The 23,318-nt window shown below is 40.3% G+C and overlaps 2 protein-coding genes across 6 annotated transcripts in view; both read left to right on the top strand.

Moving 5' to 3' along the window:
• Positions 1-8,476, top strand: part of myo1cb (myosin Ic, paralog b) — a 47,966-nt gene extending 39,490 nt beyond the window's left edge. For all 5 annotated transcript variants that reach the window (XM_067364282.1, XM_067364284.1, XM_067364285.1 and 2 more), the window contains 18 exons: positions 63-154; positions 276-370; positions 515-561; positions 665-745; positions 2,066-2,171; positions 2,932-3,049; positions 3,453-3,566; positions 3,682-3,758; positions 3,865-4,018; positions 4,134-4,293; positions 4,383-4,466; positions 5,306-5,399; positions 5,492-5,547; positions 5,804-5,939; positions 6,201-6,271; positions 6,365-6,462; positions 6,590-6,689; positions 6,774-8,476. In XM_067364282.1, the coding sequence (XP_067220383.1) occupies positions 63-154; positions 276-370; positions 515-561; positions 665-745; positions 2,066-2,171; positions 2,932-3,049; positions 3,453-3,566; positions 3,682-3,758; positions 3,865-4,018; positions 4,134-4,293; positions 4,383-4,466; positions 5,306-5,399; positions 5,492-5,547; positions 5,804-5,939; positions 6,201-6,271; positions 6,365-6,462; positions 6,590-6,689; positions 6,774-6,800 (1,710 nt within the window). In that variant the 3' untranslated portion in view covers positions 6,801-8,476. The remainder of the gene's footprint in view (positions 1-62; positions 155-275; positions 371-514; positions 562-664; positions 746-2,065; positions 2,172-2,931; positions 3,050-3,452; positions 3,567-3,681; positions 3,759-3,864; positions 4,019-4,133; positions 4,294-4,382; positions 4,467-5,305; positions 5,400-5,491; positions 5,548-5,803; positions 5,940-6,200; positions 6,272-6,364; positions 6,463-6,589; positions 6,690-6,773) is intronic.
• A 1,024-nt stretch (positions 8,477-9,500) lies between these two features.
• si:dkey-118k5.3 (NLR family CARD domain-containing protein 3) lies at positions 9,501-22,106 on the top strand. The gene is made up of 8 exons (XM_067364775.1): positions 9,501-9,908; positions 11,103-12,988; positions 20,085-20,507; positions 20,615-20,701; positions 20,893-20,976; positions 21,064-21,147; positions 21,246-21,329; positions 21,503-22,106. The coding sequence occupies exons 2-8, from the start codon at positions 11,169-11,171 to the stop codon at positions 21,594-21,596; spliced, it is 2,676 nt and encodes an 891-aa protein (XP_067220876.1). The 5' UTR covers positions 9,501-9,908; positions 11,103-11,168; the 3' UTR covers positions 21,597-22,106.
• The last annotated feature ends 1,212 nt before the right edge of the window (positions 22,107-23,318 follow it).

Genomic DNA, 23,318 nt, shown 5'->3' on the forward strand with positions numbered 1-23,318 from the left:
AATGTATTTAACATTGTTTTAAGCTGCTTAAAGCTAAAATTATTCACCTCTCTTTTCTACAGGATGAAGAGTGTCTCCGACCTGGAGATGCCAGTGACATCACCTTCCTGGAGAAGCTTGAGGACACTGTCGGTGGCCACGCCCACTTCGTAACGTCAGTCACGCCACCTTCCCTTTGTCATTCTATCTAATATCATGTTTAAAATCATATCCTGAGCATCTGAAGACCAATATATATACATTATTTATATATCTGCATTTTCACTGTATTACAGTCACAAGCTGGCTGATGGAAAAACCCGTAAAGTGATGGGTCGTGAGGAGTTCAGACTGATCCACTACGCAGGAGAAGTCAACTATAATGTGAACGGTCAGTTATTGAACAGAGGGCAGGAAAAAAAAAAAGAAGAAACAGAAACAGAGTGTGTCGTTGAACAAGAGCGGGCTCTTATGCCCACAGATCTTTCCCAGGCTGAGCGTTGACTGACGTCATTGTGTATTTTCCAACTTCTAGGCTTCCTGGACAAGAACAATGATCTCCTTTTCAGAAACCTGAAGGAGGTGAGGGAACAGGCCCAGAAAAAAATATAAAAAATTATGAGAAAATACACTATCTATTCTGAATTTTCAATTATTCAACGGGTAAATGTGTCTTTATATTCAGGTCATGTGTATGTCCGAGAATAAAATCCTCACTCAGTGTTTCGACCGAGAAGAGCTCACAGACAAGAAACGGCCAGAGACGGTATCTATCTATCTGTCTGTCTGTCTCTATCTATTTATCTATCCTTTTTTGGTTCATTACATCAATCTATCTGTCTGTCGTTTTCTATCTGTCTGTCTATCTGTTTACCTATCTGTCTGCCATTCTGTCTGTCTATATCCATCCATCCATCCATCCATCCATCCATCCATACTTTTGCTAGTACATTACATATATTATATCTATCTATCTGTCCTTTTGTGGTTTGTTTCATCAATCTATCTGTCTGTCTTTCGTTTTCTATCTGTCTGTCGTTCTGTCTGTCTGTCGTTTTCTATCTCTTTCATTTTCATTTTCTATCTGTTCGTCGTTCTGTCTGTCTGTCGTTTTCTATCTGTCGTTTTCTATCCCTTGCATGTCTATCTATCTCTGTCGTTCTATCTGTCTGTCATTTTCTGTATGTCTGTCTGTCTATCTATCTCTGTTGTTCTATCTGTCTGTCTGTATGTCGTTCTACCGTTCTATCTGTCTGTCTGTATGTCGTTCTATGTGTCTGTCTGTCTGTCGTTCTATCTGTCTGTCGTTCTATCTGTCTGTCTGTCGTTCTCTCTGTCTGTCTGTCTGCCGTTCTGTCTGTCTGCCGTTCTGTCTGTCTGCCGTTCTGTCTGTCTGCCGTTCTGTCTGTCTATCTGCCGTTCTGTCTGTCTGCCGTTCTATCTGTCTGTCTGTCTGCCGTTCTATCTGACTGTCTGTCTGTCTGTCTGTCTGTCTGTCTGTCTGTCTGTCTATCTATCTATCTATCTATCTATCTATCTATCTATCTATCTATCTATCTATCTATCTATCTATCTATCTATCTATCTATCTATCTATCTATTTATATATCTATCCAATCTTTCCATCCATCCCGCTTTATGCTAGTATGTTTCATATTTTGTGTCAGTTGTTTTTTTTTATGCTTACACAGAACCGTAAACAAGAAAAAAATTGTTTGTGAATCAGTTTCACATTCACAGTAGCATTTATAGATAAACCTCAGCAGCTTGGCCTCAGTCCATGAGATTGCGAATCTCTGCTTGCTACCTACACTGTGAGGAATGCCCTGACACTGTTGTACCCCCTTCACTTTGTGTGACTGTGTGCAACCCTGAACCCCCACCCGATCCCAGTGCCCACTCCACGGAGCTCCATTGGCTGAGTGTGGGTGGGCTGCTGTTTAGTTGTTTGCTTGCATTGTTGACCACTGGCTTCTCCCACATTGTCACTGCCTGGCTGGACTTGCACACTGTCGCTTGTGTTCTTGCTTGTTTCTAACTGTCCTCTTTTTCTTGTTCCCTCGATCCGTTGACTCGCTGCAACCAGGCAGCAACCCAGTTCAAGAACAGCCTGGCGAAGTTGATGGAAATACTGATGTCTAAGGAACCGTCTTACGTGCGCTGCATCAAGCCGAATGATGCCAAGCAAGCAGGTTTGTGAGAAATGTTCTATACTCTTTGAGTTTTAGTGCAGTTTATCTCTATAATTATAAATCATTATACTTCACTTGTGCTCATTCCTTGCAACTTTTCCCTTGCGTGGGACAGCATTAGTATGGGATTGTATGGCAATATCATGGTCCTTTTATGTGTTCCATTGTTACATACCATGGTATTTGTATGGTACTCCCAAGATTTGTAGGAAATTTTGTAATGCTATAGGACATGAGAATTATTAGTAATCTAGTTTATTGAACGGAATATGGTAATACCTATATATTTTTGGTACTTTTTTCATGTCAAGCCATCAAACATTTAGTCATTTTTAAAAAACCAGAACATAGCCCAAAATACTATACAAGTCTAGGAAAAAAATAGCTAAATTGGCTAAATTAAAATGAATAATGAGCTAAATTAAACTCTGGAACTTAAATTTAAATATATGTGAAATTTTATTTCTTTTTTTATGACTGTTAAAGTTCTAAAAACATTTAATATTTAATGTCTTAGGGTTAAGTCTTGAGTTTGTGCAGTTTTTTCTTTCTTCTTTTGCAACTCTTCAAATTGCTGTCATTCGTTCACTCAATCTGATTCTCTCTTACTTCATGAGCTCCTTTGTTTTTCCCTTGTCATTTGTTAGCGTCTTTTGTTCATAAGCTCTTATACTCAAAAATAGTGGCAAATCTATGGTGTTATACACACACTACATGTATGATTTTACAATTTATTAAACTGAAATATCTCTCTCTACAGGGCGCTTTGATGAAGTCCTCATCAGGCACCAAGTAAAATATCTTGGTCTGATGGAAAACCTTCGGGTGAGGAGAGCTGGGTTTGCATATCGCCGTCGCTACGAGAACTTCCTACAGAGGTTAGCATCTACATGGCTGAAAAAAAATTACTTAGACCTGTTTGAACCATTTTTTAATGCTGGTCTTTTATTGGCACAACCTGGATATTGCCTTGCTGGGTGACCAAACATACCTCATAATGGTAACCCGCAATATGCTTTTAACTTGTTGTTCATGCTAGCCTTAACCAACTGAACCAATTTAGCTGATTTAGGTTTTTTTTTCCCAGCAAGGCACTCACAAAAAAGCTTATATTTGTAAACTTCATACTTTCTAATCCTCTTTTTAAAGCTCAGCACTTCCTGTGGATTTCAGTGATAATGCAGGTCAAAGGGAACAAGCAATGTGTCGCAAACAGTGATTCCTGTTTCTACTTAAAATGTGGTCAAGTTTTGTGGGTCATGCTGGTGTTTTCTGCTTCAGGTATAAATCCCTGTGTCCAGACACATGGCCAAACTGGAATGGCCGCCTGGTCGATGGAGTGTCCTCACTCGTCAAACACCTTGGCTACAAACCCGAGGAGTACAAGCTCGGCAGGTTGGTTACACAAATACAGTGTTCTGAAATGCCATATTAGTATTAATAAATCAGTATTATTTCTTTGGAACCAGAAAAGGTGAAGGCAACTTTCCTTTTTTTTCTTTTCTTACAGGACCAAAATCTTCATCCGTTTCCCCAAAACCTTGTTCGCAACCGAAGATGCACTAGAAGTGAGAAAGCACAGCCTTGGTATGAGCCATATTCAAAACCATACAGTATCTTGTGTAACTGTTCACTGGATGGTCTGCCATGCTCCTCCAGATGCTAACTTCCACAATCTGTTCTTCATTCACAGCTACCAAACTGCAGGCATCCTGGAAAGGCTACAGTCAAAAAACCAAATATCGTAAAATGCGACAATCAGCGATCCGGATCCAAGCCTGGTGGAGAGGTATTCTGGCCCGCAGGGAAGCAAAGCGCAGAAGAGAGGCTGCCAACACCATCCGCAGGTCTGTGTGCATGACTTGACTATTACAATAGTCAATACATGTGATCTGATTCTGCCCAGTGAGAGCGGCAATGCTCACTTTTGTTTTGTTTTTTTTGCCTGTGGTCACATTACAGGTTCATAAAAGGCTTCATCTACCGCCACCAGCCACGTTGCCCAGAGAACGAGTACTTCCTGGATTATGTTCGCTACTCGTTCCTAATGAAGTTGCACAGGAGCCTACCCAAAACAGTTTTGGATAAGAGTTGGCCAACGCCACCTCCCGCCCTCATCGAGGTGAGATATCGGTTATGAATCAGTCATCCGTACAATCACGGACTCCTCTAGACCTGAGCTGAGAGATTATGCCTTCCTTTTGTTCACAGGCTTCAGAGCAGCTCCGCAAACTCTGCATGCAGAACATGGTGTGGAAGTACTGCAAGAATATCAACCCCGAATGGAAGCACCAGGTGACACATTTTACATAGTTTAATATTTTTATTTTGTTCTTTTTTTAAATATTACTATTTATTATTAATTCTAATTTATTACTAGTCCATTTTCTATATCGTAATATTTATTCATTCACTTGATTGTTGGGCTACTGCCTGGAAATTACGCTTCACCCTGGAATGGAAACACATTTTGCGTAGTTACATTTTTATTTTGTTTTATTTATTTATTTTTTAGTCTGTTTTTTATTTTTTTATTTTATTAGTCTATTTATTAGTCTATTTTTTTATTCTTTATTTTTTTATCATAATATTTATTCATTCACTTGATTGTTGGGCTACTCCCTGGAAATGAATCTTCACCCTGGAATGGAAGCACTTTTGTGCTTATTTTACTTTATTTTACTTTATTTTATTTTATTTTATTTTATTTTATTTTATTTTATTTTATTTTATTTTATTTTATTTTATTTTATTTTATTTTATTTTATTTTATTTTATTTTATTTTATTTTATTCACTTGATTGGGCTATTGTAAATTACCCTTCAACTTAGAATGGAAGATTTTGGTTTTACATAGATAAATGTTTTATTTTATTTGATTTTTTGTTCTTTATTTTATATCATAATATTTATTCATTCACTTGATTGGGCTATTGTAAATTATGCTTCAATTTAGAATGGAAGACTTTGGTTTTACATAGATAAATGTTTTATTTTATTTTATGTTTAATTAAAATTTATAATTATAATGTGTTACTAGCTAATTTTTTTTATTTTATATAAATTATTTATTAATACACTTTTTTTTGGGGGGGTGGTTTCTTGAAATTAAGCTTTATTATCTGTTATTGCAGTTGGAGCAAAAGGTGGTAGCAAGTGAAATCTTCAAGGACAAGAAGGACAACTACCCACAAAGTGTCCCGAAACTATTTGTGGGCACAAGGCTCAGTGAGTTTTCATCTTCTTTTTTAGCCTCAGTTTGAAAACTCATTTTCTCTGCTTTATATTCTAATTGGTTTCTGTGTGTGTTTGTTCAAAAGATGGGGAGGACATAAATCCTAAAGTGCTACAGGCTCTGGGAAATGACAAGATGAAGGTGGGTTGAATTCTGGCCCTTTTTTTCTTTCTTTTTTTTGTGAAATCTCTTTAATATGGTTTAGACTGTGGTTTTGTATAAAAAATCTTTTTGTATAAATCCTTTAATCATTCTCTCCATTTTTTATTTTTTTAGTGTTTGTAGATGTTTCCTCAGGCAACATACCAAACAATTTGTGAAACATCTGTGATAAAAGATGGAATGTAAAGATTGTCTCTGGTAATGTAATCTAAACTTCATCCGTCTTTGCCCACAGTACGCTGTTCCCGTGACTAAGTATGATAGAAAAGGATACAAAGCTCGCAACCGACAGCTCCTGCTCATGGCGAACAGCGCCATTATTGTGGAGGAAGCCAAAATGAAACAGCGGATCGACTACAGCTCACTGAAAGGTGAGAAGGAAGAGAGATGAAGAATAAGTCTTAAACTGTTTTTACACTTAGTTAGAGTTTATTTCCTCTTTTCATATTACGTTTACGTTATTAATGTGAGTACCACCATGAGTACTAGCTTTTATCTATTCAGTTGTAAAGATACACTTTATACGCTTTTGATAATGGTTCACTTCTAAAAAAAAAAAGAGAGAAAGAATCAAAACAAATGAATCAACAAAATCAAAAAGTGACACTGACCACTTCTGTTTTTATCTGTAGGGATTTCTGTCAGCTCTCTAAGTGATGGCATGTTCGTTCTCCATGTTGCTTCTGAAGACAATAAGCAGAAAGTAAGTCTAAAGATCAGTTATTTGCTTTTAATTCCCTTAAGTGCTAAACTGCCTGCTTTCAGAGTGAAAATGTAAACCGTACTGATGTCACAGGGTGATGTGGTGCTTCAGAACGAGCATGTGATCGAGACGTTAACCAAAGTGGCTATCTGTGCTGACAAGATCAACAGCATTAACATTAACCAGGGAAGGTGAGTTGCAGATGCAAAATTAGCATTTTGTAAAATACTTTGAGTTTCAAGACAGACTTGTGCAAATCTCAGAATTCAGTATTATACTTTTATTAATAAAATCTTTTGCTTTCCCTCTCATGGACAGTATAAAGTTCAATGTGGCTCAAGGAAAAGAAGGGATCATAGATTTTACATCTGGCTCAGAGTTGCTGATAGCCAAGGCTAAGAATGGACACCTTTCTGTGGTGAGCATTGCTGATGAAATGATGTAAATTATTTCAGTGAGGGGAGAGAAAAAAAATTAACAGGTTTACTTTTTGATTTCTCAGACTGCCCCTCGCCTCAACTCCAGATGATGGACGAGAAATGACCAAGCACTTCCTGCGTTCTCACATGATCTTCCAGATATGCTCTTTAGTTCATCAATCACATGACTACAGGTGGAGCTTATCTCTGCCAATGAGACGCCAGCCAGCTGCACCAAAGGCCTCTGCTTTCAGTTGTGAAAATCCAGCAACTTATTTATGTTTTGGGGTTTAATACTGTTATATGAATATTATGATTTTATACGTTGAAGCCAAGAAATAACAATATATATATATATATGTGCATTTTTCCTGCACTCTGTCTAGCTTTTTTTTTTTAGGGGATGTTGATTTGTTAGAGAAGGTGACCTCAGTGATGTTAACGAGGAAAATCAGGGTTCATAATGAGTAGTTATTCGCTTGGTTTCTATTTATGTTCACAAGTGATTACTTTTCCATGCATTCTGCAATCCAAACCTACTCGGACCCAGTACACTTTTTCTTCTAGTGAATTACTGTCATTGTAATGTGAGTTATAATTACTTGGTAACTCAATTAAAACGTTCATAGGAAAGGTATTAATTACTTTTTGCATATAGAAGATGACTTGGAGATGTTAATATGGACGGATAAACCTGTTCTATTTGTGCGACATAATTTTGCTCACAAGCCTAGTAAGTTATTAATATTAGTTGAGGTGCTCAAGAGAAATGAGGACGAACTTTTAAAGAACGTATGAAGGCGCGTGTCATGTATGAAAAGGCTCCTGAAATCTTAATGTTGATGGAAAGAATGCGCACATTATAACCGGTGATAGTATCTATGCTAGAAAACCAGCCACATTTTTTTTTATTACATTGCAATTGATTCATAATTCATTACTCATATTAAAAGTTTGGAGATTAGTCTTTTCTCAGTCCCAAATATATGCCCCAAAAGGTTAGGATTACAGAGTATCTTTGATAAGATAAGTGTTCCTGTAGAAATGGGATGAAATCCGGTAATGGACAAAAGATTGATTTTTTAGAGAGGCTTTTTTTTACACTCTCCAGTGGTGAATCGCTCAGGCTTTGTGCTCCTAATACACTGGACACAATAATCTCTCTTATTAATGCCATTTCCCCCACATTAGCACTGCTATAAGCTTGTGAGAGATGTTGTTAGCCTTAATAGTTGGGGAAGTTGGGTTATCTACAAAAAAAAAAAAAAAAAATGGCTTGTTAATTTTTCTGAGGCAGGTTTGTGTATATGTAGATAAAAAGTAACAAAGCACTACTAAATTTTTGCAAACCAAATTTAAACTAAAAGTGGGAAATTGGCATACCCAGTGACCTGTAGCATTTCAGGCACTGAAAACTGTTAATAGCACAATGATTTGATATTGCCTTGATATCGTGACCATTAAAGGAGAATGTTCAGAGTAACATTGAGCATGTGCCTATCAGAGCTAGGGTCAAAGTTGAGGATGTTTAAAAGAAAACACTGTATGAATACACGTTAAACTGTTGTACGCATAAGTGCCGCATGTAATGTATTTAGAACAAATATCTATTTTTGACATTTATAAAAAATACCCCAATACTGTCTACACAAACTTGGCCCACCACTTGAGATGTAATTCACACTTTGTGATTTTGTTTTATACTACTTGTGTAAAATACCTGGAAATCTGTCAATTTGAAGCAAACTGACAATGTATCTGAGCATATTAAAGCTGATTAAAAACATTTGGGTGTCAGCTCTGTATTTTGCATGGGAATGGGTATTTGTGAACTCATTTAAAGGGTTAGTTCACCCAAAAATGAAAATTCTGTCATTCATTACTTACCCTCATGTCGTTTCACACCCATACCACCTTCGTTAATCTTTGGAACACAAATTAAGATATTTTAGTTGAAATCTGATAGCTCCGTGAGGCCTCCATAGGGAGCAATGGACACTTCCTCTCTCAAGATCCATCAAGGTACTAAAAACATATTTAAATCGGTTCGCGTGAGTACAGTGGTTCAATATTAATATTATAAAGCGACGAGAATATTTTTGGTGCGCCAAAAAAACAAAATAAAGACTTATTTAGTGATGACCGATTTCAAAACACTGCTTCAGGAAGATTCGGAGCATAAATTAATTAGTGTATCGGATCGCGGGTCAAACCGCCAAACTGCTTAAATCACGTGACTTTGGCGCTCCGAACCGCAGATTTAGCAGGCTGATTCATTATGCTCCGAATCTTCCTGAAGCAGTGTTTTGAAATCGGCCATCACTAAATAAGACGTTATTTTGTTTTTTTGCCGCACCAAAAGTATTCTCGTCGCTTTATAATATTAATATTGAGCCACTGTACTCACATGAACTGATTTTGTTTTTACTACCTTTATGGATTTTGACAGAGGAAGTGACATTGTTCCCTATGCAGGCCTCACGGAGCCATCGGATTTCAACTAAAATGTCTTCATTTGTGTTCCGAAGATGAACAAAGGTCTTACGGGTGTGAAACGACATAAGGGTAAGTAATAAAGGACATAATTTTCATTTTTGGGTGAACTAACCCTTTAAGGTATAAGTCACAATTTTTCTTGCTTTTTTTGTAAATATTACTATTTGAAAGGCAGCAAATGTATTATGTTCAAGTTTTGGTAACATGATCCAGGAAATGACATGAAACTTTATAAAGTTTATGAAAGTCCAAAAAGTACAAAGCACACCAAAACAAAAGCATTTTGAATAGAGTCTGTATGATAAACTGTTGGATTTGAATTAATTATAAATGTATGAGTTTTTTCTTCGGTGTACTGTACAGAATCAGAAACCAGTCACGTACAATTAAGAAGACAGTTCTGAGAAGTAACTCTGCCAGTGGGCGGAGATCCCTCAACTTCTTGTATTTTTCTATTGCCCAATTTATCAGGTGACTTGGAGAAGAATACATGTAGAGTATTTCAGTCATATTTTTTAGACACCTAAGCTCTTTTACGATAAATATATGTGAAATAGAACATGTAATCGATACGAGTTTCTGATTTGTCAAGATTATTCTGCTTATAATACTTTTATTACGTTTATAATACGTTATTACGTCGCAAAAAGTGCAGTTTCACTTTCAATCGCTACTGAATCAATGAGAGTCTACGGAAGTGGGGGAATAATGCGTGTGACCCTGTAAGTTAATTAATGAATTTATTTTTTATCAAGTAATTTAGCTGTTTTTTGCTGTGCTTATTTGGAACCGATAATATATTCATTTGGATGTATTTCTGTCTGTCATTTTCCCGTAGCTATTCGTCTGATTCCTTTGTTGTTTCTTGACATAACCATAGCCAACTATCATCTTAAACACAGTTTAAATAAAACATTATTTTTTCTATTTCTGTTTGTTACTGTGGTTATATTTAGATACATACATTTTCAATTGAAGGGTTAGTTCACCCAAAAATGAAAATAATGTCATTTATTACTCACTCTCATGCCGTTCCACACCCGTAGGACCTTCGCTAATCTTCAGAACACAAATTAAGATATTTTTGTTGAAATCCGATGGCTCCGTGAGGCCTGCATAGCCAGCAATGACATTTCCTTTCTCAAGATCCATTAATGTAAACACATATTTAAATCAGTTCATGTGAGTACAGTGGTTCAATGTTATATATAATAAAGCGACGCCAATATTTTTGGTGCGCCAAAAAAACTAAATAACGACTTATTTAGTGATGGCCGATTTCAAAACATTGCTTCAGGAAGATTCCGAGCATAAATGAATCAGTGTATCGAATCATGATTCGGATCGCGTGTCAAACTACCAATGGCTGAAATCACGTGACTTTGGCACAGCTGATTCTTCCTGAAGCAGTGTTTTGAAATCAGCCATCACTATATAAGTCGTTATTTTGTTTTTTTTGGCGCACCAAAAATATTCTTGTCGCTTTATAATATTAATATTGAAGCACTGTACTCACATGAACTGATTTAAATATGTTTTTAGTACCTTTATGGATCTTGAGAGAGGAAATGTCATTGCTCCCTATGGAGGCCTCACGGAGTCATCGGATTTCAACAAAAATATCTTAATTTGCGTTCCGAAGATTAACAAAGGTCTTACGAGTGTGGAACAACATGAGGGTGAGTAATAAATATCAGAATTTTCATTTTTGGGTGAACTAACCCTTTAAGCAATAATGACAGTATTTTGTCGATTTACCGTCTGATACTGATCTAAACAGAAAATACTTGATTATCGCACTGTTGATGTTTGTCTCAAAAGCTACTTTGGTTTGAAAACATTACTGAAATACTTATATGTAAAAAGAATGAATAATTTTCATATAGGCCTAAACATTTTCTTTTAACTTCCTTTAGGGGGGGATGGTCAAGCCTTAATTAGGGGGCCCCAAACTCCCCTATAATCAGTAGCATATTAAAGTGATGGCTGTTGGAGCCTGTTGCACAGAGATTCAACAGCGTCGCGTGGAGCTGGTGGAGAACTACAGCAAACACCTGACACACCTTCTGGATGTACTGTTTAACGTAGGGGCGGTGACCGAGGAGGACCTCAGTCTCATTAGAGGTTCAGCTGTTAAAGGTGAGCGAGAATGTATGAGAGCTCTGTTGGATGTGCTGAACGGGAGAGGTGAAGAATCATGCAGGGCGTTCCTCTACGTACTGCAAAGTGTTCGAGATGACACCACAAAACCAGGACAGGCCAACAGGCAAGGGCATCTCAAAAAGCACAAGGACATCTTGGCCAGACAGCACAGCCTGGTGGACTATCTCAGCATCAGAGGGCACAATTTAGGGCAGGATGAAATCTGGTACTTGACTGATATCACCTTCTCAAGACAAGCTGGTTATGCATCGTCTACTCAATGCCGACATGAGTCAGCAGCAGTTGGGGATGCTTTCAGGACACAAAAGGATGAGATCTGCGTTTTCAGGGATGTGTATGAGAATTTGCTGTCCAACCTATCGAGTGGTGTGAATATGCTGTCAGGAGTTGCTGGAAGTGGGAAAACCACGGTTGTGAGACGATTGGTGCGAGAGTGGGCTGCAGAAACCACCTCGTCCAAGATTGTCCTATCTCTGTCCTTTCGTGAGCTAAACCTCATAACTCAAGAGCAGAGCTTGCAGGATCTGCTCTCGGATCACTACATCCACCTGAAACCTTACCTGCAAGAGTTACTGAGCTCAAACCCAACCCAGTTTTTACTCATCTTAGATGGTCTGGATGAGTTCTGCTACCCTCTTAATTTCGAACACACACCCAAGTGCTCAAATCCTGAGCGGGTGCAGCCTATACAATCCATTGTGGTGAACTTAATCAAAGGAAATCTGCTTCCAGGCGTGTCCATTTTCCTCACCTCACGACCTCATGCGGTCTCCAAAGTTCCTCCAGTGCTGGTCAGCCAGTTTTACAGTCTGCTCGGTTTCTCTTCAGCTCAGCAGAAGCAGTACTTTGAGCAGAACTGCAGTTCTCCGGAGGCTGCAGCTGCAGTGTGGGCCTCTGTGTCATCCCATAAGCCCCTTCTCCTCATGTGCCACATTCCCGCATTCTGCTGGATTGTGTCTACTGCCTTGCACGATGGTGGCTCCTGCCTTTGTCCTGATTCTGTAAGAGCCATGCCAGGAGAAAAAGGAGTCATTGAGGAAGCCAACCACCTGAACTCTACATTGGAATCTTCTGAGGAGAGCTCCAAACCAGTCACAATCACTGAGATCTACTGCTGCTTTGTTAAATCCATCTTGCTATTCCATGTCCAAGGGCGTAGCGAGGGCTCCCATCACACCAGGCTTCAGCACGCCCCTCATGTCCTTGGCGAAATGCAGCCTATACTCAAAAACCTGGGAGCTATGGCCTTCAAAGGCCTCCTGGAGAGACGGTTCATCTTCGAAAGCTCTGATTTGAGCTCTTTTAATCTGGATAGCACCAAACTCTCACAGGTGTTCCTCTTTGAGATACTTAAAGAGGATCGAGCATCCCTCACCTTTGAAAAGGGCTTCCATTTTATCCACACCAGTGTACAGGAGTTCCTGGCTGCCCTGTACTATGTTTTTCAGTCACTTTCAGGAGCAGATCCATTTTTAGGCCTCAAACTGAGCACAGGCTGGTATCTTCAGTCTACATTTAAGCAGATGGAATCAGCCTTTAACAAACTCTGCAGACCGCGGCGTCTCTTCCGCAGACGTATTAAGAAGGCTCTTCGCTATGGTGAACGACATCAATCTGGACACATGGATCTTTTCTGCAGGTACCTTTTAAAAGTGTTGTCATATTAAATGCATTTTCATTAACGTTTTATTTTTGTTCATCTTTTTATTTAAAAAAAAAAAAATGATTAAAGCAATTCACACATACAGTGACTTGAATGCATGCAGATCTTTTCATTTTGATATTTTTTATATTGCTATTTTTTCGGGGGGTTTTTTTTAAATTGGAAAAAATATTTTAACAAAACTTCTTATTAATATCTGAAAAACTGTTGTCTGCTAAATTAAATAAAAAAAAACAAAACTGTAAAAAATATTTTCATGATTTGTAATCACATTTTTTGTCAAATCAACAATCTGTTGAGTTTCTGTTGATTAAAGCAATCTCCACTGTAGTAACTCAAATTTTTTATTTCACTGAACTCAAAATTTTAAGGCAACCAGGTTACTTTTTTAAGTTAAACCAACAATGTTTTCCAGTATTTGAAAATTTTAGCTTTTTATGATACAAAAAGGTTAGTACAGGTTGTAAAATGTGCATGTGGCGCAACTTGCCAACAATTCATAATACTTGAATAATAATAATTCATATTTGTAAAAATACTTATATACACTGTAAAAAAATATTGTCATGATTTGTTATAAACTTTTTTTCTTTTTCCAATGAATGTGGTTCAGATAACAATACTTTGAGTTTCTGTTGATTAAACCAATCGCCTTCATTGTATTAACTCAAATTTTTTATTTAAATGAACTCAAAATTTTAAGACAGCCAGGTTACACACATATACAGTACAGTCCAAAAGTTTGGAACCACTAAGATTTTTAATGTTTTTAAAAGAAGTTTCGTCTGCTCACCAAGGCTACATTTATTTAATTAAAAATACAGTAAAAACAGTAATATTGTGAAATATTATTACAATTTAAAATAACTGTGTACTATTTAAATATATTTGACAAAGTAATTTATTCCTGTGATGCAAAGCTGAATTTTCAGCATCATTACTCCAGTCTTCAGTGTCACATGATCCTTCGGAAATCATACTTATATGCTGATTTGCTGCTCAAGAAACATTTAATGTGTACAATTGTACAAAATATTTGTGTACAATATTTTTTTTCTGGATTATTTGATGAATAGAAAGTTCAAAAGAACAGTGTTTATCTGAAATCTCCTTGCTGAATAAAAGTATTAATTTCTTTAATTTCTTTAAAAAAAAATAAAAATAAAAATTCTTACTGACCCCAAACTTTTGAACGGTAGTGTATAATGCTACAGAAGCTTTGTATTTCAGATAAATGCTGTTCTTTTGAACTTTCTATTCATCAAGGAATCCTGAAAAAAAAAGTACACAACTGTTTTCAACATTGAAAATAATCATAAATGTTTATTGAGCAGCAAATCAGCATATTAGAATGATTTCTGAAGGATCATGTGACACTGAAGACTGGAGTAACGATGCTGAAAATTCAGCTTTGCATCACAGGAATAAATTACTTTGTGAAATATATTTAAATAGTACACAGTTATTTTAAATTGTAATAATATTGTCATGATGAATCACAGGAAGCAATTGCAAGTTACAAGGTTTATTGTCGAGAGAAAACAGAGATGGACACAAACAGTCGATGAATGGTGCAGGCTTCCAGTAACGCAGGGACTGAGATGATCCGTTGGTGGTGAGTGAAGGTGACGAGAAGTGACGTGAAGATAAATCCAGGGTCCAGACATAGAACGAGCAACGTAGACAACCAACTGGACTGAAGACGAGATGAACAGGAACTCCGGTCAGGAACAGACGAAACACTAACGACACAGGACACCAAACAACGATCTGACAATGGAGATGAGAATGAGGTGAGTATATATATGGGAGTGAATGAGCAGCAGGTGAAGGGATGATGAGCGGCAGCTGGATCCGCTGATGAGCCGCGTGGCCTGGACACGCCCACAAACACACTCGCACACACACAAGCACAAACACACCCACAGCTGTCAAAAACACAGAGCACGCGACAAGAAGGAAACAATGTATCTGTGAACCGTGACAGTACCCCTCCTCCTAGGGACGCCTCCTGGCGTTCCCCGACTCCCTTACCTGTCGATTGTAATCATCGATAAGGGTGTGATCCAGGATGTCTCTGGCAGGAACCCAACTTCTCTCCTCCGGTCCGTAACCTTCCCAGTCCACCAAGTACTGAAATCCACGTCCCCTCCGCCTCGAGTCCAGAATACGGTTGACCGAATAGGAAGGTTCCCCATCTACGAGTCGCGGCGGTGGGGGAACCGGAGCAGGCGGATTAATATTGGAATGAAAAACGGGTTTGATCTTGGATACATGGAAGGCGGGATGAACTCTCCTGTACGCTGGAGGAAGTTTGAGGCGGACTGCCACCGGACTAATGATCTTGGTGACAGTAAACGGACCAATAAATTTGGGAGCAAGCTTATTAGAGACGGATCGGAGAGGAATGTTCTTAGTTGAAAGCCACACTTTTTGACCAACGACGTATACGGGAGGCCTTGACCGGTGGCGATCGGCCTTGGCCTTGGTGCGCTCCCTCACTTGGAGAAGAGTCTCTCGGGCTCTCGTCCAAGTGCGGTGACACCTCTGGACAAAGGCGTGAGCAGAGGGGACCGCGACTTCGGATTCCAGACTAGGAAAAATAGGTGGCTGGTAACCTACGCTACACTCAAACGGAGATAGGCCCGTGGACGACACTGGTAAAGTATTGTGCGCGTACTCCACCATCGAAAGTTGCTGACTCCAGGAGGAAGGATTCTTAGAGACCAGACATCGCAACGTTCGCTCCAAATCTTGAATGGCTCTCTCAGTCTGGCCATTGCTCTGGGGGTGAAACCCTGAGGACAAACTAACCGTCGCCCCCAGCAATCTACAAAACTCCTGCCAAAATCTGGACACAAACTGGGGACCTCTGTCAGAAACCACGTCTATCGGGAGGCCATGAAGCCGAAAGACGTGGTCAATGACTGTAACCGCTGTCTCCTTGGCTGATGGTAATTTGGGCAAGGGAATGAAATGAGCCGCCTTCGAGAATCGGTCCACTACGGTCAAAACAACCGTGTACCCTTGGGAGGGTGGGAGGGCGGTGATAAAATCTAGCGAAATATGTGACCAGGGTCTCGAAGGGACTGACAGCGGTTGAAGCAACCCATCCGGGGAACGATTGGAAGTCTTGCCAACGGCACAAGCTGAGCAAGCCAATACAAAATCGCGGACGTCCCGAGCCATGAGAGGCCACCAGAATCGTTGCTTGACTAAAAATTTAGTTCGACTGACTCCTGGATGACACGCTACGTTGGAGCAATGACCCCATTGAATGACCACGGACCGTAGTTGCTCCGGCACGAATAAGCGGTTCGGTGGACACTCGGGCGGAGGCGTTACCCCTTCTAGAGCCAACTTGACTCTCGATTCGACCTCCCATGTGAGAGTGGAGACCACTAACGTCTCAGGTAAAATGCACTCGGGAGTAGACGGGCGTTCGGAACGATCAAAAATACGAGACAAAGAGTCGGGTTTGATGTTCTTAGAACCCGGGCGGTACGAGAGAGTAAAATCAAAACGTCCGAAAAAAAGTGCCCACCGAGCCTGCCTGGAGTTCAACCTTTTGGCAGTTCTGATATATTCTAAATTCTTGTGGTCGGTCCATACAATGAAAGGCACCCCAGAACCCTCCAACCAATGGCGCCATTCCTCCAAAGCCAACTTGACTGCCAGCAACTCCCTATTACCAATGTCGTAGTTGCGTTCGGCGGGAGACAATCGATGAGAAAAAAACGCACACGGGTGCATCTTATCGTCTGCGGAAGAACGCTGGGATAACACTGCTCCTACCCCCACCTCTGATGCGTCGACCTCTACCACAAACTGCCGTGATGGATCAGGGGCAACAAGAATGGGGGCTGAAACGAAGCAGGCCTTCAGTTTGGCAAACGCAGCCTTGGCTGCGTCTGACCACCTGAACGTAGTTTTGGGAGAGGTCAAGGCAATCAGAGGCGAGGCCAGTTGGCTGAAGTTGCGAATGAACCGCCGGTAAAAATTGGCGAACCCCAGAAACCTCTGTAGGGCCTTACGGGAATCTGGACTTGGCCAATCCACCACAGCCTTAACCTTCTCAGGATCCATGCGCACTCCCTCAGTCGACACGATGTACCCTAGGAAAGGAACAGACTGTGCATGAAAAACGCATTTCTCCGCCTTGACAAAAAGCCCATTCACTAACAACCTCTGAAGCACTCGTCGAACGTGCTGAACATGCTCCTGGAGAGATGAGGAAAAAATCAATATGTCGTCCAGGTAGACATATATGAACTGATCAACCATATCTCTCAGCACGTCATTGACGAGTGCCTGGAAGACCGCTGGGGAGTTGGAAAGCCCGAACGGCATAACCAAGTATTCAAAGTGCCCCCTGGGGGTGTTAAAAGCGGTCTTCCATTCATCCCCCTTCCTGATGCGAACCAAATGATAAGCATTTCTTAAATCCAATTTTGTGAAAATGGACGCTCCCTGCAACCTCTCGAAAGCTGAAGACATTAACGGCAAAGGATAGGTATTCTTTACCGTAATGTTGTTCAGCCCCCGGTAGTCAATACAAGGTCGCAGGGACCCGTCCTTCTTCCCCACAAAAAAGAACCCCGCCCCCGCTGGAGAAGAGGAAGGGCGGATGAACCCGGCTGCCAGTGAATCAGAAATATATTTCTCCATGGCCTCCCTTTCAGGAACCGAAAGGGAATATAACTTGCCTTTAGGCGGAGACTTTCCTGGCAATAAGTCTATAGCACAGTCGTAGGGACGGTGCGGAGGAAGAGAAGCAGCCCTAGACTTACTGAACACCTCCTTCAGGTCGAGGTACTCAACGGGCACGTTAGACAGATCCACTGCTTCCTCCTGTAAAACAGAAACAGAAACGGACGAACAGGCAGAGACAAGACAAGACTTATGACACTGCTCGCTCCAGGCCACGATGGAGTTCTGGATCCAGTCTACCCGGGGGTTGTGTCGGATCAGCCACGGATGACCAAGGACAACGGGGGTCTGTGGAGAATCAAAAATGAAAAAGGTAGTCTGTTCTGTGTGATTTCCGGCGGTGATCAGGGTGACGTTCTCGGTGCTGTGAAAAATAGTGGGGAGTCCATTGAGTGCGTGCACGGCGATACTGTTGGTGAGAGGTCTGAAGGGAATGTGAAGTCTTATGGCAAGAGATTTGTCCAAAAAGTTACCTTCAGCACCGGAATCCAGTAGTGCACTGCAGTCGTGAAGATGATTGGACCATCCCAGTCTCACCGGGAGGAGGGTGGATGTGGTTGAGGGCTTTCCGGCGGAGATCCCACCCGACAGTAGCCTCAAACTTACTGCCGGGCTTGCCCCTTTTAACGGACAGTTGTAGGCGAAATGACCGGCTCCACCACAGTATAAACACAGTCCCTGGGACCTCCGCCTCTCCCGCTCCTCCCGGGAAAGCCGAGCTCGACCCACCTGCATGGGCTCATGGTCTTGAACGGGGCTGACCGTGTCCACGCTGCTGGAGCGAATCCCCTCCGCGCTCCTCTGGGCTGGAATCCTCCGCTCGACCCTGGTCAGCCGAGCATCCACCCTGAGCGCCAGGTCAATGAGTTCATTAAACGTGGTCGGAAGGTCCAGCGTGTAGATCTCCCGCTGAACACGGTCAGCCAGCCCATGCAGGAACATGTCCCACTGCGCCTCCTCGTTCCAGTGGCACTCAGCCGCTAGTGTACGAAATTCGATGGAATAATCAGACACCGACTTCTCTCCTTGGCGAAGTTCCGCCAACTGCCTGGCGGCTTCTCTCCCAGCGACCGACCGGTCGAACACTCTCTTCATCTCCGCGGCGAGTGACTGGAACGAGGCGCAGCATGGGTTTTGATTCTCCCACACCGCCGTCCCCCAAAGAGAAGCTTTCCCCGTAAGGAGAGTGAGCACAAAAGCCACCTTACTCTGCTCCGTATTAAATGTCCGGGTCTGTAGAGCGAAATGCATAGAACAACGTGTCAAAAATGCTCTACAGAAATTAGGTTCACCTGAGTAGGCTTCTGGCACCGGAAGACGAGGTTCAGGACTGGCGGCGTTCTCTGGTGTGGGTGGGAGGACGGCCGGTGTGGGCGGCGCAGCGGGACCGCGGAGAAGCTGGAGCTGTTGGGTGAGCTCGGACACCTGCGTCACTAAAGCCTGCACAGCTCGCCCGGTTTCATTAAGATTTCTCTCCTGGGAATCCATACGACGCATGTTGCTGTTGATAAACTCCTCTAGGGTAGTTTGCCGGGCGCTTGCTGCTTCCGTAGCTGGGTCAGATCGTTCTGTCATGATGAATCACAGGAAGCAATTGCAAGTTACAAGGTTTATTGTCGAGAGAAAACAGAGATGGACACAAACAGTCGATGAATGGTGCAGGCTTCCAGTAACGCAGGGACTGAGATGATCCGTTGGTGGTGAGTGAAGGTGACGAGAAGTGACGTGAAGATAAATCCAGGGTCCAGACATAGAACGAGCAACGTAGACAACCAACTGGACTGAAGACGAGATGAACAGGAACTCCGGTCAGGAACAGACGAAACACTAACGACACAGGACACCAAACAACGATCTGACAATGGAGATGAGAATGAGGTGAGTATATATATGGGAGTGAATGAGCAGCAGGTGAAGGGATGATGAGCGGCAGCTGGATCCGCTGATGAGCCGCGTGGCCTGGACACGCCCACAAACACACTCGCACACACACAAGCACAAACACACCCACAGCTGTCAAAAACACAGAGCACGCGACAAGAAGGAAACAATGTATCTGTGAACCGTGACAAATATTTCACAATATTACTGTTTTTTACTGTATTTTTAATTAAATAAAACTAGCCTTGGTGAGCAGATGAAACTTCTTTTAAAAACATTAAAAATCTTAGTGGTTCCAAACTTTAGGACTGTACTGTATATATATATATATATATATATATATATATATATATATATATATATATATATATGTATGAAAAATTTCTTCCTTTCTTTTTAAAAGATTCTTTCTTTTTTTTGATAGCTCTGATTACTATGACGACTACATTTTATAACTGACCAGTCATTTCCGCTTATCCAGGTTTGTATGCGGCCTGCTGGTTCCTAGAACACGTCTCATCCTAAATGGATTTTTCCCTGATGGGCCCAAGATGCATCTGCTCCATTGCCAGTCCTCTCCAGACCCGACTCCTCCTTTCCTCCTCCATCTGTTACACTCCCAACTCCAGAGCTCTACCCTCAGCTCAGAGAGGCAGGTCAACGTTTGTCACTGTCTATATGAGGCCCAGGACAATGGTTTGTCACAGCGGCTACAGGGTTGGATGAAAGTTATTTCACAGCAAGCCTCAGTTCAGTCCGGTTCAGTAAACAGGGACTGGAGCGAACTGGCTTTCCTGTTACAGCTCAGCCCAGATCTGCAGGTTTTAAATTTGGACGCTCAAGGACTTGATGCTGACGGATTACGCCGACTCCTGCCGGTCCTTCATCTCTTCTCAACACTCAGGTAAAAACTGTAGGCATAATTATTCATAGGCAGATGTGATGCACTCAATGTTAAATATTATTATTTATTGTACTATGTGATAATTATTGTATGTTCTTTTCATAAAGCCTGGGCCAGAATCCTCTTGGTTCAGAGGGAGCGTCTGTGTTATCCCTCGTTTTGAGAAACCCAGATTGTCGCATTCAGAATCTGTGGTAAGGGAAATAAAAATGAAATTAAAATATAAATATAAAATAAATATACGATGAAAATAAAAATTATGTATAATAAATAATAAATTATTATAAATGAATACATTATAATTTACAAATTATTAGAAATTAAATAATAAAATAAAATAGTAAAAAAAGTAAGAATTAATTATGACTGTGTACGTTCATTATAGGGTGGTTGCGACAGGACTTGGCTGTGAAGGCCTGAAAATCCTTGTGGAAGCTCTGAAAGAAAACCATACTGTGACTGATCTCAGGTGAACAGTGGAAAAAAACAATTTTTTAGTTACAAATACACATATGTTGCATCTTACTCAATGTTTACTATATCATTCCTTCATTAGAATGGCCATCAATAAAATTGGAGATGATGGAGCTGGTTATCTTGCAGAATTGTTGAGGACGAACTGCACACTGATAGATATCAGGTGATTGAGACTAATCTTTGCCATTGCAGTTTCTCTAATCAATTACTAAATAATTTATCTTCAGTGTTCACAGTGTTTAAACATTTTACCTTTAACAGACTTCGTGACAACCTAGTGACAGACAAAGGAGCAGAAGTCCTCATGGCTGCGCTCAAAGAGAACACTACATTAGAGTACCTGTGGTAAGAACCATTTAGAGCTGATTTGTTTCAGTATTTGATATCCTCAAGGTATTTTTTTGATATCCTCATGGTATTTTTTGATATCCTCAGAACCATGAGGAAATCATATTTGATTTCCTCATGGTTCTGTTTCACAAGTGGCATTTATGTATTTCTTTTTTTATCCATTACAGGATGTTTGACAACAAGTTTACCAAAGACGGCGTCAAGAAGCTGAAAGAATTCGCAAAGACCAGACCAAACCTTGACATTAAAGTTTGCGTCTGACACAAAACACAGACAAACCAGTGGAATATCTCTTTAAAACAGCATTTGTTTTGCTGAATTGGTTAATTTAACAAGTTCATTCATACATTATTTTAATATTAGATTGACTTCAGAAGTATGAGACTTCAGAAGTATGAGAAGAGCTCAGATCTGATACCCAAAGAGCAACTGTTTCTTTTTCATGGGAAACCATAATTTGGCAAATTCTGTTACAATATGTTATGTTTATTTCATCTGCCATTAGATTAGTACTGATACTGTATATTACTTTTATGCTGCCTTCACGTGCTATCGGAAATTTGAAAATTCCCACTTCTGAAGTCGTGATTACAAGCTCATCGCATTCGATTTTCGAAATTGGAGGGTGTTCATGTGAATTTTTTTACCTAGGAAACTCGTATTTACGATAATTCCGAGAGCACGTGAAGGCAGCATCAGTACACATTAGACTTTAAAAGGGTTAGTTCACCCAAAAATGAAAATAATGTCATTTATTACTCACCCTCATGTTGTTCCACACCTGTAAAGACCTTCATTAACCTTAGGAACACAAATTAAGATATTTTTGTTGAAATCCGATGGCTCCGTGAGGCCTCCATAGCCAGCAATGACATTTCCTCTCTCAAGATCCATTAATGTACTAAAAACATATTTAAATCAGTTCATGTGAGTACAGTGCTTCAATATTAATGTCATAAAGTGACGAGAATATTTTTGGTGCACCAAAAAAACAAAAAAACGACTTATATAGTGATGGCCAATTTCAAAACACTGCTTCAGGAAGCTTCGGAGCTTCGGATCGCATGTCAAACCGCCGAACAGCTGATTCGACATGCTGATTCATTATGCTCCGAAGCTTCCTGAAGCAGTGTTTTGAAATCGGTCATCACTAAATAAGTCGTTTTTTTGTTTTTTTGGTGCACCAAAAATATTCTCGTCGCTTTATAATATTAATATTGAACCACTGTACTCACATGAACTGATTTAAATATGTTTTTAGTACCTTTATGGATCTTGAGAGAGGAAATGTCATTGCTCCCTATGCAGGCCTCACGGAGCCATCGAATTTCAACAAAAAGATCTTAATTTGTGTTCTGAAGATTAACGAAGGTCTTTCGGGTGTGGAACGGCATGAGGGTGAGTAATAAATGATATTATTTTCATTTTTGGGTGAACTAACCCTTTATGGAGCTGTAGCTACGTATTGGTATGGTACGTTTGTTATATATATTTAATCGGCAGTGATATACTCAGAACTGTCAATGATTCATAGACAGTTATTTCTAAAGACACTGAATTGCATTTATTTATTTTATGAAATGGGGACCCTTAAATGGCTTTTTAACACATGTCAGTTCTTCTTGTCTTGTACTTTCTCTTTTCTGCTATAATGTATCAGTCTAGATTTTGACAATAATACTGCCACAGTTGTGGTTTATTGCCCTTTTTTTTCTGGGCGCTTGTACAGTCAGAGCTCAAGGCTCTTCTTAGATGCTTCATAAACCGAAGTAAAAATGTATGTGTAAAATACACAAAGGCATAGTATTGTTTGGTCAGTTGATGCAGTGTACTATCAAGTCAATGATTGACATGTGAAACTAACTATTGACTTCCTTTATCTACTTTACATCAAGCCAGTTGTATTATATCTGTCAGATAATAGTGTTTGAAACATTGCATGCCTGTCTTCTTTCTGAAAGTTGCATAATACAGGTTCATGCA

This window comes from Chanodichthys erythropterus, chromosome 17 (genome assembly GCF_024489055.1).
Source record: "Chanodichthys erythropterus isolate Z2021 chromosome 17, ASM2448905v1, whole genome shotgun sequence".
NCBI lineage: Eukaryota > Metazoa > Chordata > Actinopteri > Cypriniformes > Xenocyprididae > Chanodichthys > Chanodichthys erythropterus.

Bases quoted from the DNA above. Each gene is read 5' to 3' on its own strand.
- si:dkey-118k5.3 (XM_067364775.1), top strand. From the start codon at position 11,169: ATGGCTGTTGGAGCCTGTTGCACAGAGATTCAACAGCGTCGCGTGGAG. The intron at 20,508-20,614 runs GTAAAAACTGTA...CTTTTCATAAAG, and splicing joins CATCTCTTCTCAACACTCAG to CCTGGGCCAGAATCCTCTTG. The intron at 20,977-21,063 runs GTGAACAGTGGA...TTCCTTCATTAG, and splicing joins CATACTGTGACTGATCTCAG to AATGGCCATCAATAAAATTG.